The sequence below is a fragment of the Geospiza fortis genome, unplaced genomic scaffold (genome assembly GCF_000277835.1).
Source record: "Geospiza fortis unplaced genomic scaffold, GeoFor_1.0 scaffold353, whole genome shotgun sequence".
Taxonomy (NCBI): domain Eukaryota; kingdom Metazoa; phylum Chordata; class Aves; order Passeriformes; family Thraupidae; genus Geospiza; species Geospiza fortis.
The window spans coordinates 9,321-28,338 of record NW_005054473.1 but is presented as its reverse complement, the minus strand read 5'-3'; the positions used below and the strand labels follow the sequence as shown (position 1 = coordinate 28,338).

At 50.6% G+C, this 19,018-nt stretch overlaps 1 protein-coding gene across 2 annotated transcripts; it reads left to right on the top strand.

Annotated features, from left to right (window-relative positions):
* Positions 1-1,098: 1,098 nt before the first annotated feature.
* IFFO2 (intermediate filament family orphan 2) lies at positions 1,099-16,939 on the top strand. 2 transcript variants are annotated; one of them, XM_031062922.1, is made up of 8 exons: positions 1,099-1,153; positions 1,496-1,591; positions 4,311-4,451; positions 6,554-6,696; positions 10,171-10,291; positions 13,537-13,626; positions 14,394-14,524; positions 16,348-16,939. In XM_031062922.1, the coding sequence occupies exons 1-8, from the start codon at positions 1,118-1,120 to the stop codon at positions 16,451-16,453; spliced, it is 864 nt and encodes a 287-aa protein (XP_030918782.1). In that variant the 5' UTR covers positions 1,099-1,117; the 3' UTR covers positions 16,454-16,939. The 2 variants fall into 2 exon arrangements, with proteins under 2 accessions (XP_030918782.1, XP_030918783.1); XM_031062923.1 differs by lacking the exon at positions 4,311-4,451.
* Positions 16,940-19,018: the final 2,079 nt, after the last annotated feature.

Genomic DNA, 19,018 nt, shown 5'->3' with positions numbered 1-19,018 from the left:
GGCGGGTCTGGGGTGGCACTGGTGCCTGTTCAAAGAGGGACACACGCTTGGCTTTCCCTCTCCTGCCCGACTCAAACCCAAGTCTATGGGTGTGTATCAGCGTTTATCCAGAATGTTTCCAGTTAAAATGGTCAGATTTGGGGTTTGCTGTAAAGGGTTTCAGTGCTCAAAAACAGAATTAAAACAAACAATACAATACAACATAAAATACAATATAAAATACAATACAATATAAAATATAATACAATATAGAATACAATACAATATAAAATACAATTATAAAAACAATTGTAGGACCCCAGAAGGATTTGGGTTGGAGGCAGCCTTAAAGTTATTTTATTTCACTCCCTTCCACAGACCAGGCTGCTCAGGGCCCCATAGTGACCTCAGCCACTGTGTGAGCTTTAATGAAACAATTTCAGCTCTGTCTCCTTCCCTGGCACCCCCAGTACTGAGGGTGGGCACCCAGCGCTTGGGGACTCCTTGGAGTGTTCTCCTGGCAGCTGGAGGGCTGGGAAGAGGCTGGGGCACGGAGATCAGTGAGGATTTGGATACAGAAGGCACAGAAACACATGGATGGCTTGGACTGAACTGGGAAATTGTAACATTTTTGATTGGCATAACTTCCCTGATTCTTTCTGGACCAAAAACTTCCCACCTCGTTTGCAGCCAAATATCAAATGAACTGAAAGAGGGGAAATTTAGGTTACAAATGAGGAAGGAATTGTTCCTCTGAGGGTGGGGCTGGCACAGGCTGCCCCTGGATCCCTGGCAGTGTCCAAGGCCAGGCTGGAGCACCCTGGGACAGTGGAAGGTGATTTTGGAGGGGATGGATCCCTGGAATGGGATCTTGGAGCTCCCTCCCAGCCCAGAGCTCTGTGATCCCCTGGTTCTGCTGGAGGAATGCTGGTCCCAGTAAAAGCTGAGACAGCTTTCCTTCCCTCACAGACTCCCTGTTCTGGCTGAGGGACGCCATCTGCTCTGCATTTCCAGGAACTGTCACATTTCCTCCCACAGCCATCAGAACGTGTCATTCTGAGGGGGAAAACCGCTTTTCTCTGGAATTGACACTTTGCACCTCTTGTCTTTCAGATGGGAAGAGGAGCTGACGAGAAGGATGAGCCTGGAATCCATGGTGGAGACCTTGAGAGAGGTGAGGTTTGGGCACTGCGGGGTGAAAGGTGCAGGGCTTTCTGCAGCTCTCTTCATGCTGCTCAGCATTTTGTTTGTCTTTTAATTAAAAATTTGCCCTCTGGCTAGAGCAGCTGTGCTGCTGTAGAGGACGGTGCTAACGCTGGGAAGCTGGAGCAGGAAATGACAAAGTTTGTGACAGAGTTTGTGACAAAGTGGGAGGAGGGAGTGCAATTTACAACAGAGGGTAACAATTAAATTTCCCAAAAGAATGGAGCTCCATTCGAACCCCCTTTTTAGCCAGCCTGCTCAGGCTGAGTGGGGAGCAGGGCTGGGCTCTCACTCCTGGGTGTTTCCCTTGCAGGAGGCCCAGGAAGCAGAAGCTCTGCAGGAGGAGCTGAATGAGAAGATTGAGAGGCTGAAGGCAGAGCTGGTGGTCTTTAAGGGTCTGATGAGTGATGTAAGTACAGAGGGCCCTCTGTGGGAGTGTGTCCTGCACATGGCTTTACCCCCAGCCAGGTGATTAGCGAGTGCTGCTGTGTAATTAGCGAGTGCTGCTGTGTAATTAGCGATGGCTGCTGGGATCGAATGCATCAGACAGATCCCCCTCCCCTGCTTCCTGTCTGGTCTGTGTGGAGATGCATTAACTGCTGCTTACCCATAGCCAGGACTCTGCCCTCCCTCCCTTCCCCACAGCTGCTGGGAGAAAAGGGCTGGAGAAGTCCCACATGGGGAGCAGGCTCAGCCCTGGGCAGCTCCTGGGGCTGCTGGCACGGGGACTTTGCCTGGAGCCGTGCAAACAAATCCTGTTCCTAAAGGAACACATTGTGTGGAATCATGGGCTGGTTCGGGTTGGAAGGAGCTTAAAGATCATCCTGTTCCAGCCCTGCCATGGCAGGGACACCTTCCCCTGTCCCAGGCCCTGGCCTTGGGCACTGCCAGGGGTCCAGGGGCAGCCACAGCTTCCCTGGGCGCCTCTGCCAGGGCCTGCCCACCCTCACAGCGGGGAATAAATGCTTCCCATCTCCCTTAATGAACTCTGGAAAGATGAATCCTGCTTCAGTATTGGCTTTGCTGCCAGGGTTGGTTCAACCTCATGGCTTTAAAAACAAAACAAAACAAAACAAAAAAGTCTTGTTTTCTCAGGAATTTCCTCATGTCTCATTAGATACTGAGCTCTCTTCAAAGCCAGAGGATCTTTTAGGCTCTGAGTGGATAAAATTCTTTTATGCAGATATCTGGAAAGATAAGCCAGGTGAATATTAAGGTGCCTTTCTCAGTAAGTCTGAGGTGGTGCTGAAGCCATTTGTCTTGAGGAATAAGCCCTGTTACGCTGATTTATTCTGTAATTTTTGCACACAACAGCCTTCTCCTGACTTCACAGAAACCTGCAGAACCCGCTCCCAGGTGTCAAATCCATTCTCTCAGGGCCGCTAGATCTGCTCATGGGAAATTTGGCAATTAGCTGTGTGTCCTTCTGTGGTTAATCAAGGGTGGCTGTGCTGGGTTAGAGCCTGGAGGGGAGAGGCTGCTGGGGCTGGGGCCTGACTCCATTCAGCCAGGAGCTGCTGTGTGTGCAGAGAGGGAGGTGCTGCTGCAGGCAAACATCCTCTGGGCTCGGGGAAAGTGCTCTGGGCTGGCTCTGAGGGGTGAGGGAGCCCGAGGAAAGCACTGGGAGCGCTTGCTGTGGGCAAATATTTAGAATAGAGAAGCGCAAAATGTTGGCACGTGGCTCTTTCCTTCCTGCAGATAAGGATCAGCAGCTCAGCAAGTGAGGTTGTGTCAGTGTTGAGAGATTTATTTTCCTCAGAGTGTCTGGAAAACACAAATCTCCAAAGGTGATTCAGAGGGGCTGGAGAAGACTGTGTAAAAAATTAAACCATAAAACCTCAAACTCTAGAGGTGGTTCACAGGGGCTGGAGAAGAGTCTGTGTAAAAATTTAAACTAAAAAAGCCTCAAACTCTAAACGTTGTTCACAGGGCCTGGAGAAGACTCTGTAATCATTTAAAACTAAAAATGGTGGGGAAAAGCAAATAAAACCAACAAAAAGCCCAAATTTTTCTCTTAGAAAAGGGATTTGTTGTTTAAGAATGGTCTGCAAAGGGTTTTTGCACTTTTGTGTCCCAGGTGGAAGCGTTGCTTAGGAGTGGAACTGTCCAGGAGAGCAAGTCTCAGCTAGGATGGAAAATATGCTTTGGGTGTTTCTTCCTTCATAAGGAGCCAGATTTCTGTGTGAGTGGGAGGATCTCAGAAATTAGAGCTACTACCAGGCAGTATTTTCACACAGAAATTTTCATGCAGAGCTTTAGCTGGGCTGGAAGCCAGGTCAGTGCCAGTGAGGAGTGTTCTCTGTGCCAAGGTTTTCATGGATCTCTTTGGATCCAGCCACGATTTGCTGGTCCCATGCTCTGTGTGCAGTTGCTGTGGAGCCTGGATTCTGGTTTTTCAGCAGCTTCTCTGTGCAGGCACAACGTTTGTGTCTGCAAGAGGGGAGGTGTTGCATCCTCACCAGGATTTACATTTCACTCCGCTCTGCTGCACACGGGGTGCTCTCCATTTTTAAAGTGTTATTTATGGAATCCCAGAATGGTTTGGGATGGAAGGGACGTTCAGGACAATCCAGCCCCAGCCCCTGGCCTGGGCAGGGACTCCTTCCACTGTCCCAGGGTGCTCCAGCTTCCAGGGCTGGGGCAGCCTCAGCTTCTCTGGGCATTCCATTGTCCCTCCCTGTTCCTGACCCACCGAGGCTCCCCTTGCCACACTGAGCAGTTGTTCTGGGGTGGGTGCAGGTTTTTTTCAGGTGGCAAATCCCTCTGAGTTGGAACTTTGTTAGAATCAGGGGTGAGCTGTGGAGTCCTCAGACTGCCCCGGTGGGAAATTTATTCCCTGGAACGGAGGTTCTCTGGAAATTCCTCCCTGGAATAAAGGCTCTGGAGATTCCTCCCTGGAATAAAGGCTGTCTGGAAAGGTTTCCTGTCTGTTCCTTGCTGGGGCTCTGTGCTGGTGGTGGCAGGAGAGGGAGAGTTGTGTCGCTGCTCTGTGCCCGGCGCTGCCCGTGCTCTGCCTGCCCTGAGCAGGGTGTGAGCTTTAGCACTGGGGTTCCAGAGATACTGTGGGGTATCTCTTCTTGCCTGAACTGTCTAATAATAGAAGATAATCCCTGCTGTCCTTCCTGCAGCCCATGACAGACCTGGACACAAAGATCCAAGAAAAGGCCATGAAGGTGGACATGGACATCTGCCGCCGAATCGATATCACGGCCAAGCTGTGCGATGTCGCGCAGCAGCGCAACTCGGAAGACGTTTCCAAGATTTTCCAGGTGATTAGGCCCTGAATTTTCCATAGGGCAGGGCAGGAGGGAGCAGTGCTGAGCAGTGTGCTCCAGGTCATTTGCCTTTTCTTGAACGCTCTCTCTGTAGCTGTGTTTCCCCCGCTGTCTGTCAGGGTAGCTCTGCTGCAGGAGCTGCTGCAGCACCAGGAGCACAAAGTGCAGAGAGTTGGACCAAAAAAGGAGTCCCAGGATGATCTTTAAGCTGTGCTGTGAGTCTGATGTTAGTCTGTACTGAATGCAGGGAAATAAAGCAGTGTTGCAGGGTCTAGGTTTGTATCATTCCTCCCTCCCATTTGTTCCCTTCACAAGTGACAGGTTTTGAGCTCGTGGAACTGCCATCTGCATGTTCTTATTTCTGGCTCGAGCTCTGTGGCCAGAAATAACATTTCTGTGATGGTGAGCTCTGGCTGCTCCAGTTGCTTTCCTTGGAGCTCGAAGGAAAGTCCTTTAATTTGCTCCAAAAGCGAGCAGTGGCAGCTCTGCTGGATCAAGGCTGTCACTCCCAGTGCAGCTGGTCTTGTCACAACTGCAGTTTCAGCTCTGGTTAACCCACCTTCCTTCTGCTTCCATCTAAATGTGTCTTGCTCAGAATTCAGTCAATCTGATGCTTTTCTGTGTGTAGTGGTAGCACACAGTGTGCCAAGTGCTGTCAGAAACACTCTAAAAGATCCTTGTGGGCTCTGCTGGTGAAGCTGTGAAATGTTTGATGGTTTTCCCCCTGTGTTCCCCAAAAGACTCAAACCTCCTTAGGGGAGAATTATTTCTCTCTCAAGTTGAGCCACTGTATGGTGCCAGGGCCTCCTCCTTGTCTCTGAGGAGAATTGCTGAGTCTGTGCTCAGAGGTGACTGCAGAGCACACTCCTGCTCAGGCCTGCAGGGGTTAAAATGACCAGGAGAACAAGGCCAGCAAGGGATGGTGGGTGTGCCAAGGAGAGGGAAAACTGCTGTAGGGTGGGAGTGGATTGTGTGTTTGAGGTTCTGGCACCAGCTGTGCATCCTGTGTGTTCCCAGCCCTCTGGGATCCTCTGAGGTCTGGGATCATTCTGTGTGTTCCCAGCCCTCTGGGATCCTCTGGGAGCATCCTGTGTGTTCCCATCCCTCTGGGAGCATCCTGTGTGTTCCCATCCCTCTGGGATCTGGGATCATTCTGTGTGTTCCCTCTGTGCCCCTTGCAGGGCTGTCCCTTGAGTTCCCTGAGCTTCATTTCTTGGGGGCTTTTCAGGCTTTTCCATGGCTCAGCCAACCCTTCTTGTGTGCTGAGGATCCTCAATCTGCTGCTGCTGCTGCTGCTGGGGTGGGAAATTTATTCCCTGGAACAAAGGTTCTCTGGAAATTCCTCTGTGGAAATTCCTCCCTGGAATAAAGGCTCTCTGGAAATTCCTTTCTGGAAGTTCCTCCCTAGAATAAAGGCTCTCTGGAAATTCCTTTCTGGAAATTCCTTTCTGGAAATTCCTCCCTGGAATAAAGGCTCTCTGGAAATTACTTTCTGGAAGTTCCTCCCTGGAATAAAGGTTCTCTGGAAGTTCCTCCCTAGAATAAAGGCTCTCTGGAAATTCCTCTGTGGAAATTCCTTTCTGGAAATTCCTCCCTGGAATAAAGGCTCTCTGGAAATTCCTCTCTGGAAATTCCTCTCTGGAAGTTCCTCCCTGGAGTAGAGGCTCTCTGGAAATTCCTCTCTGGAAATTCCTCTCTAGAAGTTCCTCTCTGGAAGTTCCTCCCTGGAGTAAAGGCTCTCTGGAAAGGTTTCCTGTCTGTTCCTTGCTGGGGTTCTGTTCTGGAGGCCGCACCTGTGGTGGCGGCAGGAGAGGGAGAGTTCTGTCACTGCTCTCTGCCCGGGCCCTGCTGCCCCTTCTGCTTTGCCCTGGCTCACGGCAGGCTGTGCATGGCCCCTGGCAGGTGCCAGGCTGGCTCCGTGAGCGTCCCCCGAGCCCTGGCAGCCCCTGCAGCTCGCTTCGCTCTCCTGCTTCCTGTGCTCCGTGCGCGCTGCTCAGGCCGGGCAGGGAATCCCGGGATCAGCCTCACCCCTGTGCTCTCCCTGCACCCCCGTTGCCCTGCCCAGCCCTGCAGTCAGCGCTCTCTCTGCCCCCCAGGTGGCTTCCAAGAAGAAGGAGCGGAAGCTGCCGTCGGACGAGGAGCTGTCGGAGCAGGACGCCGACAACGGGCGCTTCTCGGACGATGAGGTCAGCTGCTCCCTCAACATCACGGATGAGATGAAGAGGATGTTCAACCAGCTGTGAGTACCCCTGAGAAACTGCTCCTGACAGCAGCCTGAGCCTGCAGTCCCTGAGCTGGCAGCGTGGCACAGGCCAGGAGGTTTTGGGGAAGTTCACATGAAATTGTCGGATTTCTGCTCCTCCCTCCAGTGGGAGGAACTGCAGAGGATATAAGAAATACAAACTGGTTTTGCTGTTCTGGCTTGCTGCAAAAGGGGAAAAATGCAACGAAAAAGAGTCAAAACCAGGAGTCTGTTCTGCATCTTGGGCTGAATATTTGATTTCTGGAGTTTGCTGCTGCTTGGCTGGATAGAACTTGGACTGAAAGCTCGGCTTGGGGTGGATACAAACATCTCAGGTTTTTTGGGATGCTTTTCAGTTGGGCTGCAGGCAAATGGGAGTGGTGCATGTGTCTGGAAGATCAGTGGCCAACAATTTACAGATGTCAGGAGTGTTGGTGTTGTCAGCTGTTGCTGCAAAGTGCAGTCTCCAAAATACTCCTCAAATACCCCCAGATATCCCCAAATAGCCCCAAATATCCCCCTGACCCCAGCCTGGGATCTCCTGGGACGCCCAAAACCTCCCAAAATCCTTCTCAAACACCCACAAATGTCCCCAAATTCCACCCTGGCAGCCTCAAAACACAGGTAGGAACCTCCAAAACCCCCCAAAATACTTTTCAGATTCCTTCAAATACCCCCAAATATTCCTTAATTCCACCTTGAGAGCCTCAAAACGCAGGTGGGGACCCCCCAAACCCCCCAAAATATTCCTCAAATCCCTTCAAATACTCCCAAATATTCCTAAATTCCATCTTGGGAGCCTCAAAACGCAGGTGGGGACCCCCAAAACCTCCCAAAATACTCCTAAAACCCCCCAAAATATCCACAAGTGTAGCCTGGTGAGGCTTTTTGGGCTCTGTGCTGTTGTCTTTTGGGAGAGCAGAGAAAAGCCCCCGGCAGCAGCCCAGGGGATGGGGGTGTCCCCTGGCAGCCCCTGCAGGGACAGCAGAACTCCCAGAGCTTCCCTGTGATGCTGTGAGGTCCCCAGGACGAGGTGAGAGATGAGAATTTGCCTCCATGTTCTCAGAAGGCTGATATTTTATGATATTATGTCATATTAAAAGAAATTATATACTAAAACTATACTAAACTATAGAGAAATGATACATCAGAAGGCTGAACAAGAATGACACTGAAAGCTCATGACACAGCTGGCTGTGATTGGTCATTAATTAAAATCGATTCACGTGGAACCAATCAAAGATGCAGCTGTTGGTAAACAATCCCCAGAGCACGTTCCCAGCAATCAGAGAATTATTGTTTTCATTCTTTTCTGAGGCCTCTCAGCTTCCCAGGAGAAAATCCTGGGCAAAGAGGATTTTTTCAGAGAATACCATGGTGGCACTTTCCCAGCCAGGGCAGGACAGGGTTTTTGGGGGGTCTGAGCACCACCAGCTCCTCCTGTGCTGTCAGACTCTGCCAGGAGTTCTGTTTCAGGGGAGCATCTCCTCCTTTCTGCCCGAATCCCCTGTGTGGGAGGGATAACCTCTGATGGTTCCCCTTGTTAGGGCTCCTTTCACGTGTCTTTAGGCCCTCAGTAATAATCAGTGTAATAAATACAGGTTTTTTTTTTTACTTCTCCACTGCTAAATTCAATGTGGCAGCAAGCAGTGTGTGGATTTTTTAAAAAAGCAAGAAGTTAAATGCACCTGCTAGGTTGGTCATGGATTTAGGTTTTAATTTTGTTCCCAAACCTGCCCGGTGATCCCCAGTTGGTTTTGGTGCTGCTAATGAAATTCTGATCTCCATGTCCTACTACCCGTGGCACAAAGTGCTACAGGAGCCTTGTTCTGTCAAGCTGGGGTGAAAATGTTGGTGGGGATGGGCCTGGGCTCTTTGTGAAGCAGAAAATAATAGCTTAGAAATAGAGCAAGGAGCTGGTATCATTAACAGAAACAAACCAACCTGCTTTTTAGCTGTAATGAACCTGATTTTTAAGAATTAAGTAGCACAAAATCAGAACTGAAGTGGATTTTGTGTGAGGTCAGCTCAGGAGCCTTCGTGCTCTCTGACCACAACAGATGTTGGAAAAAGAGAGCAATTTGAAGAAGTGGAATTGCAAAAGGCACAATCAGGAGTGTCCAAGTGTTGAAAATGACATTTTTACAGTGCTGCTGATCCAGACAAACCTCCTGGCCCTTGCCAGGCTCTGCAGCCTCCCGGGACAACATCAGGCTGTTATCAGCCCTGAGATGTTATCAGCTCAGAGGAAGCGAGCTAAAGCCATAAAAATGCATCGGCCTGGAATCCAGGCAGCTCAGGGAGAAATTCCAGCTCTTTGTCAGGGCTCCTTAACCACCACGAGGAGCAGCTACTGCTGTGAGCTCTGTGACTTTCCTTCATTGCACAAGGGCAGGGCAGATAAGGGTGTGAGAGGCCACTCCTGCCCTGTGCTCTGCCCTCAGCGGCTGCAGCAGTGTCTGTGCTGCTCTGCACATCTCAGGGGCTCGGCCTTTTCATCCTTGTTCCTTCCAGCCCTGGTTCCTTCCAGCTTTGGCTCCTTCCATCTCTTGTTCTTTCCAGCCATGATTCCTTCAGCTCTTGTTCCTTCAATCCCTGGTTCCTTCCAGCCCTGCTTCCTTCCATCCCTGCTTCCTTCCAGCCCTGATTCCTTCAGCTCTTGTTCCTTTCAGCCCTGGTTCCTTCAATCCCTGGTTCCTTCCAGCCCTGGTTCCTTCAGCTCTTGTTCCTTCCATCCCTGATTCCTTCAGCCCTTGTTCCTTCCATCCCTTGTTCCTTCCAGCCCTGATTCCTTCAGCCCTTGTTCCTTCCATCCCTTGTTCCTTCCAGCCCTGATTCCTTCAGCCCTTGTTCCTTCCAGCTTTTGTTCCCTCCAGCCCTGATTCCTTCAGCCCTTGTTCCTTCCAGCTTTTGTTCCCTCCAGCCCTGGTTCCTTCCAGCTTTTGTTCCCTCCAGCCCTGGTTCCTTCCAGCTCTTGTTCCCTCCAGCCCTGGTTCCTTCCAGCTCTTTCTCCTTCCAGCCCTGGTTCCTTTCAGGTCTTTCTCCTTCCAGCCCTGCTCTGTTCCAAGGTTGCAGGAGAGCCCTTGGCTGAGCTCCCTTGTGAAATCCTCGTGGGTTCTGAGCCCTGTGACATCCCCCAGCTGTGTTTGGGCTCCTTTCCTTTGGAGGAAAGAACAGCTCCAGACATTTCTGTGGCTTTGCAGGCAGGGGAGGCTCCTGTGCAGCTCCATGTGGAGGGCAGAGCCAGGCCCTGTGCTCCAGCAGCAGCTCCAAGAGGAGCTGTTATTGTGCCCTGGGGTGGCAGGGAGCCCAGCAGAGAGAGCCCTGGGCAGTGCCCCAGGCTGTTGGTAGGAGCTGTGAGGATTTCCAGCGCTGCATTGTTCCCATTCAGCTCTCATAGCCCATTTTTCTAGACGATTAATTAGAGGACTGAGGGAGTGGGGCTGCAGTGATGGCTCTTTGTTCTCCCAGCCGCGAGACCTTTGATTTCGATGACGACTGTGACAGTTTAACGTGGGAGGAGAACGAGGAGACGCTGCTGCTGTGGGAAGACTTCACCAACTGCAACCCCTCCATTGACCTGCAAGGAGAGGTGAGTTCATCCCCGTTATCTTCTCCAACTCTTCCCTGCACAGACTCTCCCTCAGCTACTCCTTTACAGCCATTTGAGCCTGTGGGTGTTGCACTGCTGATCTAGATTGCCACACAGACTGACTTTGATTTTAAAATCCTCTTAGTGCCTTCTCTCTGTGGTTGATTTGCAGTCTGTGCAGTCACTTTGTTGGCGAAACTTTACTTCCTTGGCTCCTTCAGACTGAGCATTTCAAATACTGAGTGAGAGGTGAAGGATCCAAGGTGCCTGTTCCAGGACCATCAGGGAATTTGTCACCCTTCAGAGCTTTCTCTAAAGCTCTGGGCTGACAGGAGGGAGGTTTAGATTTGATTTTAGGGAAAAATTCTTCCCTGTGAGGGTGGAGAGGCCTTGCACAGGGTGCCCAGAGCAGCTGTGGCTGCTCCTGGATCCCTGGCAGTGCCCAAGGCCAGGCTGGATGGGCTTGGGAGCAGCCTGGGACTGTGGAAGGTGTCCCTGCCCATTGATGGGGTGGAATTAGGTGAACTTTAAGCTCCTTCCAGCCCAAACCAGTCTGGGATTCTGTGATCTTCCACAGCACCTCACTTTCTCTGTGAATTATCATTCCCACTTTATTATGGTAATAAGTGGAGAGGAGTTGCACAGTTGTTCCTGTGGGGAGCTGAGCAACCTTGGCATGGTCTGGGGAGGTGTTGAAGAGTGTGAATCCCATTCCAGACAAAGAACCTGTGGTTGCAGGAGCACAGAAAGCCCCAGGGATCCTCTGGACCCCTGAATCTTGGGCTTCCCTCTGCCCAGTCAGTGGGGATCTGCTGGCACTGGTGGATAGTGAACAGCTTCCTTTTAATCCTGAAATCCCAGGGAAAGGCAGCTAATCCAACCACTCCAGAGCCTTCTGAAACCGGCCTGGAGAGGGCTGGGAATGGGCTGGGAATGGCTGGGGATGGGTTGGGAATGGCAGGGAATGGCTGGGGATGGGCTGGGGATGGGCTGGGAATGGCTGGGAATGGGCTGGGAATGGCAGGGAATGGCTGGGGATAGCTGGGAATGGGCTGGGAATGGGTTGGGAATGACAGGGAATGGCTGAGGATGGCTGGGAATAGCTGAGAATGGCAGGGAATGGCTGGGGATGGGCTGGGAATGACAGGGAATGGCTGAGGATGGCTGGGAATAGCTGAGAAAGGATGCCAATGGGCTGGGAGTGGCAGGGAATGGCTGGGAATGGGGCTGGGAACGGGCTGGGAACAGCTGGGACTGGCAGAGAATGGGGCTGGGAATAGCTGGGAATGATGGAATGAATGGCTGTGGATGGCCTGGGGATGGGGCTGAGAATGGCTGTGAGTTGCTGGGACTGGCCTGGGAATGGGGCTGGGAATAGCTGGGAATGATGGAATGGCCAGGATTGGCCGTGTTACTGCATCCTGAGCAGCACGGGGGGGAGGTGGGAGATGGTCCCTCGCAGCCAGGGAAGATGCTGAGGCAGCAGCCCGGGGGTGTCTGGCTGCCAGCGCGGGTTCCTGCTCCACCTCCCGTTCCTGCACCATCCATCCAGAGCTCAGGGAGCCTCTGGGGATTACTGGGAACTGCTGGGGCTGCAGAAACCACGGGGAGCTGGAGCAGGGAGTGGCACAGGGATAACAGAGAGTGGCACAGGGATAACAGAGAGTGGCACAGGGATAACAGAGAGTGGCACAGGGTGACAGAGAGTGGCGCAGGGATAACAGGGACTGGAGAGTGGCACAGGGATAACGGGCACAGAGTGGCACAGGGATAGCAGAGAGTGGGACAGGATAACGGGGACTGGTGAGTGGCACAGGGATAACAGGGACAGAGAGTGGCACAGGGATAACAGAGAGTGGCACAGGATAACAGGGACTGGTGAGTGGCACAGGGATAACAGGGACAGAGAGTGGCACAGGGATAGCAGCAGCACAGAGTGGCACAGGGATAACGGGCACAGAGTGGCACAGGGATAGCAGCAGCACAGAGTGGCAGGGTGATAACGAGGAGAGGGAGAGTGGCAGGGTGATAACGAGCAGCCTCGCGCAGGAATTAATGACAGCTGATTTGCATAGCCGGGCGTGCCTGGCTAAGCACAGCAATAGCTCTGAGCCCCGGCCCCGCGAGGGGGAAACTCTAAAGATTTTAAGAAGCTTAAATCCTTCTAAATGAAAATTATACAAGGAAAGGGTAGATTTGGCTTGTAGATGGAGGTTCAGAATAAAGACTGCTCCGGCTGTGCCTGCTCTTTAACATGTGCTTTACATGCCTGAATCTTCCTTCCGTGGGTTTTATTCCTTTCAAGTTCTTACACGCTGCCCTCACCACCTTCTTTTGTGACCTTCCTCCTTAAAGCTCCTCTGCATATAAAAGGATCAGAGGGATGATTCTTGTAACTCCAGGCTGGATAGCCTGGTGTGGGTACCAGCAATGAGCCCTGTAAATCTGCCACACATGTGGCCAGAGCACGGAAACCCCATTAACACTCATTGGTGCAGCTGTGCTAAACTGAGGATCATTTTTTAATGGAAAACTGAGAGGGTTGAAGGCTTGAAAGAGGGAACAGTGACACTGTGGTGCCTTTTTGGGCAGCACCAAGCAGCTCTGTGTGTTTGGGAGCCCAGCCTGTGCTGTCAGTCCAAAGGAGGAGCTTTCCTGTGGGACAGCATTTGTTCCTGCTTTATCCAGCAGTGCAGGAATTCCAGTGGGAATCCGTGCGTGCACTGGAGAGTGGTGATATGGAACTGGAAAATGAGAATTCCAGTGCAAAGCTGGGAGTAACAGCGTGGTCAGTGCAGGCAAAATTAAAAGTTTCATGGCTGGAGAGCAATTCCAGTCTGTGCAAGTGAGATCAGGCTCAGGAAAATCCAGGGGGTTGGTGCTTTGGAATGCAGCAGGTGCACGGGTTTAATTGCTGGAGCCTTGATCAGACCTCACTTTGCGTGTCCAGAGCTGTGGTCATGGCACAGAAATGTGTTTTCCTGGTATTCCAGATTGAAGAAGAATATTCCTAGTCTGTGAAACAGTGTCTTTAAAAAATCAGTGCGGGAAAGAACACAATAACCTGCATTTCCAGGGAGGTTAAATAAAATCTTCAGTTCTCTCCTGAATTCCTTTATTTCCTTGCTGATTTTTTGTGTCCTCCTCTCCCCTGCAGGAAGAAAACCTGGGAAACTTGAGAATTCCTTTATTCCTGAATTCCTTTATTTCCTTGCTGATTTTTTGTGTCCTCCTCTCCCCTGCAGGAAGAAAACCTGGGAAACTTGATCCACGAGACAGAGTCTTTCTTCAAAACGAGAGACAAGGAGTACCAGGAGACAATAGGGCAGATAGAGGTGAGGAAGGGGAGCTGTTCCTGATGGATGGACACAGCACAGGGCTGTGCTCTGGGGTGTCCCAGAGGGAAGCAGGAATGTCCATATATCAAACAATGCAAAGGCATTTCCCTCTGGGGATTTTTCTAAATGCCATTCTCTGGGCTATTATTGCTCCATGCTTCAGCACTGAGCGTAAATCTGAGGCTGGTGGAGAGAGAACCTGCAGAACAAAGGGAATAAAACACACGATTTTTCTTTTCCCCCCCTTTGTTCTGCATGTCCACCCTCGCCCTGGGAAATGCTTCCCAGGACGTGGCCTCACAGGTGGCCAGAAACAGCAGCTGGAGCTTCTCAGAATCTCTGTCCTGCCTGGAGCTGCTTTCATTAATGACAAGGTGCCAAGAGCAGGAAAAGCCCTCCAGGGTGATAAATGGTTTTTTTTTGAGCTGGGTCTTATAAGCTTTTGGAGAGTTATATTACACTTAAGATATATCTGCTACTTTAGAAGGCATAAAATCAGCAGGATGGCTTTTGTGGTAGTGTTAGCAACAGAAAAGTTTTAATAAAAAGCAAAACCAGGGCTGTTCAGAGGCAGCGTGGAGCTCGGATTGCCCTTCCTGGGCTCGTGGGGGCATTGGCAGTCGGGAGCAGTGAGTGAAATGGGCACTGTGGGGTCTTTGGGTGGGCTCTGGGCAGCTGAGGCACTGTGAGGAGTGCAGGAGAAGGAGAGAAGTGCAGGAAAAGTGGGATTGCTCCTGCCCTGAAGCTGATTGTTTGCCCTTCAGCTGGAACTGGCCACAGCCAAGAGCGACATGAACCGGCACCTGCACGAGTACATGGAGATGTGCAGCATGAAACGGGGCCTGGACGTGCAGATGGAAACCTGCAGGAGGCTCATCAAGGGCTCAGCTGACAGGTGAGGGCTCCTCTGCTGCCCCAGCAGCTCCTCCCTGCTCCCTCCTGCTGCAGCTCTGCACGCTGAGCATTTCAGCCTTTCTGTGCTGCCAGGCACTGACTGACCCCCAGCAGAACACTGCATTGACCTGGGGCCGTGGAGAAGCTTCCAGAATTGATTGATAGAACTGGGATTGTGGTTGATTAGAGTTGATTAGAAGTGTGTAATATCACAGGGTGGAAAACTTAGAGTTTGGGGTTTTAGAATATATTTATAGAGCAAGATGGAGGTTTTAGGGCAGAGGTTGCTCCTTCTTTACCTTCTTCTTCACCTTCTTCTTCACCTTCTTCACCTTCTTCACCTTCTTCACCTTCTTCACCTTCTTCTTCACCTTCTTCTTCCTTCTTCTCCACGGGTTTCAGTGATATTTTGTAACTGGACAGAAAAGTCTGCATTGCAGATTTTGAGGGATCAATTATTGGGTTAAAAGTAAAAATAATTCAGGTGTAATTTCTTACTTGGGCAGTTTAGCCTTAAAAGACCTTGCAGCAAAAGTTTGTTGGCCGTTTAGTGCCTTGTTGGTGAAGAACTGCAGAACTCACTGCTGTGAGACTGTAACACTGGTAAGAAATTTTAATAAACACCTAAATCTGAACACAAACTGTCAGCTCCAGTGCCTTCCATCCTGACCTCAACAGAGGTAGGAAAATAAGCTGAAAACCAGGCACATCCATCCTGGGTCTGATGCTGGAGAGGGCACCTAGAGCAGAGGCTGGACACTGTTACAGGAATAAAGTAGGGATTCATGAAAAGGCCTTCAAAGATACACCTTGGGCAGGGCAAGAGCCTGGCTACACCCAAGAATGGACCATGGGGGATCAGTTTTCACACTTTTATAAGTTTATTCCATTTGCATATTGTGGGTTAATTGTCCAATTACAGCTTCAGGGAATGAAGTCACATTCTCCCAGTTTGCTTCTCCCCAATTCACTTTTGTTTACACTTTTTGGGCCTGAAGCTGCAATAGTTCCCCTTGGTTGTGGGGCTGGAAAAGGATTGTTTTGTCTGACTAATCTGTGAGGAGAACTTGCTAACACTCCGTGTGGAGATCAGAGTTACACACAAATGCAGCACAGAATCTGAGAAATATTAAAGCTAAAACTTAAAAGCATCAATTCCTGCCAGCCTGGGCTAAAGGCAACACTGTCACTTGGTGGCCTTGTCCTTTGGAGAATCTTGTGTCCCAGCTCAGCCCTGGAAGGGGGAGTGTGGGGTTCCTGTTCCTTGGAGCAGCCCCAGGGGGTCAGCAGCTGCTCCTAAGCACAGGGAGCTCCAGCTCAGCTGGACTTCCACTCTTTAACATCTCAGATTTAGAACTCTTAAAACCCCAAATTAAATCTCGACTCTGGACTTACATGAAGAACTTGTTTTTTAATCTTCTCATGTGTTAAGAACCTTACACTATGAGGGATTTCTCTTATCTCTTGCTCAACCCCGGTAGAACAAGATGATAAACTTTCAATTTTCAGGGCTCTGGGTATTAGGGATGCTGAGAGTCTTTGCTCTTCATTTCCCATCAGTAAACCTGGGACAGCCTCTGTGTTTGAGCAGGGCATGGCTGGGGTGGCACCTTGATTTTTCCACTGATATTTGCTCTAAACTCGAAGTTTAATGTTATTAAAGGGGTTTTTGAATAGCTTGGGGAAACTCCAATGTTTGAGGTTAATAAAGAGTTTTTTTAATAGTATTGGGAAAGTGACTGTTTTCTTGTAAGACTTTTTTTTCTTTCTTCAGTCATGGATATTTGACTTTTTTGCTGCACCTTTCCCTGTGTTTCCCTGCAGGAATTCTCCATCCCCCAGCTCCGTAGCCAGCAGTGACTCAGGAAACACAGATGAAATTCAGGATGATTTGGACAGAGAGACGGACGTGGAGCCCATGGTCAGCTGATAGCAAGCGGGAGCATTCCAGTCAAGGGGGAGATGGAGAGAGAAGAAAAATTCCAAACCAATTGCTGGGGGAAAGGTGAAAGACTCGAGAGCCCCTGCAGAGGGACTCTGAGGACTCATTCCTACACGCATCCCCTCCCAGCCAAGGATTGGTGCTGTACATTTCTATTGTTCTACAAACCATAAATGCAGAGTCCTGTAGGAAAACACGGTGTTTTAATTGTGCCTTTGCCCCAAGCTGAGCCACTTTGAGCTCCAGTGGAATATTAATAGCAGGTGTTTTTATAAAATATATTATTTAAAAAAAAACCAAACCACAAACAACCAAAGCTGGTTGGCAGCAGAGGATGGTGCTGCAGAGGCTCTGGGTACTTCAATAAGCTGCTGGTTTTATTGAGCTGCTGCACTGATTGGCAAAAGCAACATTGGCAAAAAGAGCAGCAAAACCAAGACAATTGTGGTGCAATTACAAATGTCTGGCACAAGAGAAAAAAAAAAAAAAGAATTGCCTCCAAATTGAACTGCAAATGTTTAAAAATAACAGCGGGTTTGGAGACAGCTTGTAGCAAAATTCAGAAGGTTTTCTCCATCCCACCTTTTGGGGTGAGGGAGCCTTTGGGATGTGTCCAAGGTTTCTTCTGGACTCCAGGACCTGGAGGAGCAGGACTCAGCTCGGTGGCAAAGCAGGGGGGCACAGGAGGGGTCACTGGGGGGGGACTATCACTGAGTAACTTCTATGCAAAAACAAAAAAAAAGCTCGCCTTATTTATATGGAATGTTTGGTCCCTGCTGGGCTACAGTTATCCCTTGGGAAAAGGAAAGCTAAACCCACATTTGCACACTTAGATGTCTGTAGAGCTTCTTTTGAGGTGGAATGTTGTATCACAATGCCTTTGTTTCCAGTGGTTGGGTTAGGAGGGGAGTCAGCCCTGGTTTGTCTCTTTTTTTCAGGGTTTGTTTTTTTTTTTAGTGTTTGCAGATTTTCCTTTGCAGACAGAGAGATAACTCCATTTTATGCTGCTTCCATGATGTGTAGGTGAAGCATGAGGATGAACTGACCTAGGTGTAGGCTGGAGACAGGACTTTGGGAGAGCTCCTGACCACGGTTCTTGGGGAAAGCTGAGCACTGGGAAATGCTGTCATCCCTTTTAGGAAACTGAATCCCAAAGTGCTGCTGCCCTCGAACTGGGGAGGAACAGCCACGTGCTTTCTCTGTGAGAAAGTGGCAAGACCTTGGCTTTGCCCATCTTCCTGCATTTTTACCCAGGAGAAGCAGCATCAAAGACAGATCACACGGTGGTGGCTGAGGAAACTCCAGCCCCACGGTTAGAATGGGAATTGTAGCACCTCAGCCAGGTAAAAACAGGGTATAAACCTCAGCCAATAACTTCATGTTTGTTTTTAAACCAAGATTGAGAGCGTAGTTGATACTGCCCAAAGCCAGCTGTGGGGTTAAGCAGTGGTTGGAACTCAGAGTAAATTCCAAATGTGTTTGTTCTGCCTGCCAGGAGATGCTGTGCAGGAGCAGTGCTAGGGCTGGACAGGGAAAATCCTGATTTCTGCAGCCTCTCAGTGTTAGGGAAAGGCAAAGTGGCCACTCCTGTGAGCTTCCAGAGCGCTGTGCCCAAGCCTCTGGATCTCTGGAGCTGCAGATCCTGCTGCTCCGTTCCATGGAGAGCATGGGTGTCCTGGAAAATGGCTCATTCCTGGCTGGAACCCCTCAGTCTGGCATGGCCATGGACAGGGGCAGGGCCTGGGGCGTTCCTGGGGGAACTGTGGGCACAGGAATGATTCCCCTGCTGTGCTGCTGCCTGGCTGTCAGCTCGTCTCCTGCCTGGACACGGAGCGGCTTGGAGGCCGCGTGGGTCAGAGGAGCTCCCTGAGCTTTCCAGGCTGGGAAGGAGGGACCAGGCTGATCCATCAGCATCCACGGAGTGCAGAGCCACAGCTGAGGGATTCTGCCCAAGCCCAAGGATATTCCTGTGGTGGATCCAAGGATATTCCCGTGGTGGATCCAAGGATATTCCCGTGGTGGATCCAAGGATATTCCCGTGGTGTCCTTTCTGGTGGCAATGCTCAGTGCAGAGTAGGTGACAACTCCTTGGCTCCTGGGGTCAGGGGCTTTCCAAAGCCTGGTCTGTCCTGTAAATAACTTTTCTCTGGAAGAGAAACCTCATTCCAAAGTGCTCATTCCTGTTGTTTCTTAGGTGGCCAAAGTGGTAAATGTGATGTTCACTAGGGCTGCAAGCTGGTGGGTGGGGTGGGGATTTGGGGTATTTTTTGGGCTGGGACCGCATGTTTGAAATCAGCAATTCGAAGGGTTTTGAAGGGTTTTGAACTTCAGCTGCTCCCGAGGAGCCTCTCCCGAGGCTGAGGAAGCGCCTGCCAAGTCTGGATGTCTGTGATGCTTCAGTGGCTGGGGCAGGCATTGCTCAGCACAGTGAATCAGCTCCTGGAGCCTGCCCCGGCTCCTTTCCTGGCTCCCTTCCTGCCGGGAACGCTCCCAGAGCTGCCCATGGGTCTTCTCACCCAGGAACGCTCCCAGAGCAGCCCCTGGCTCTGCCCT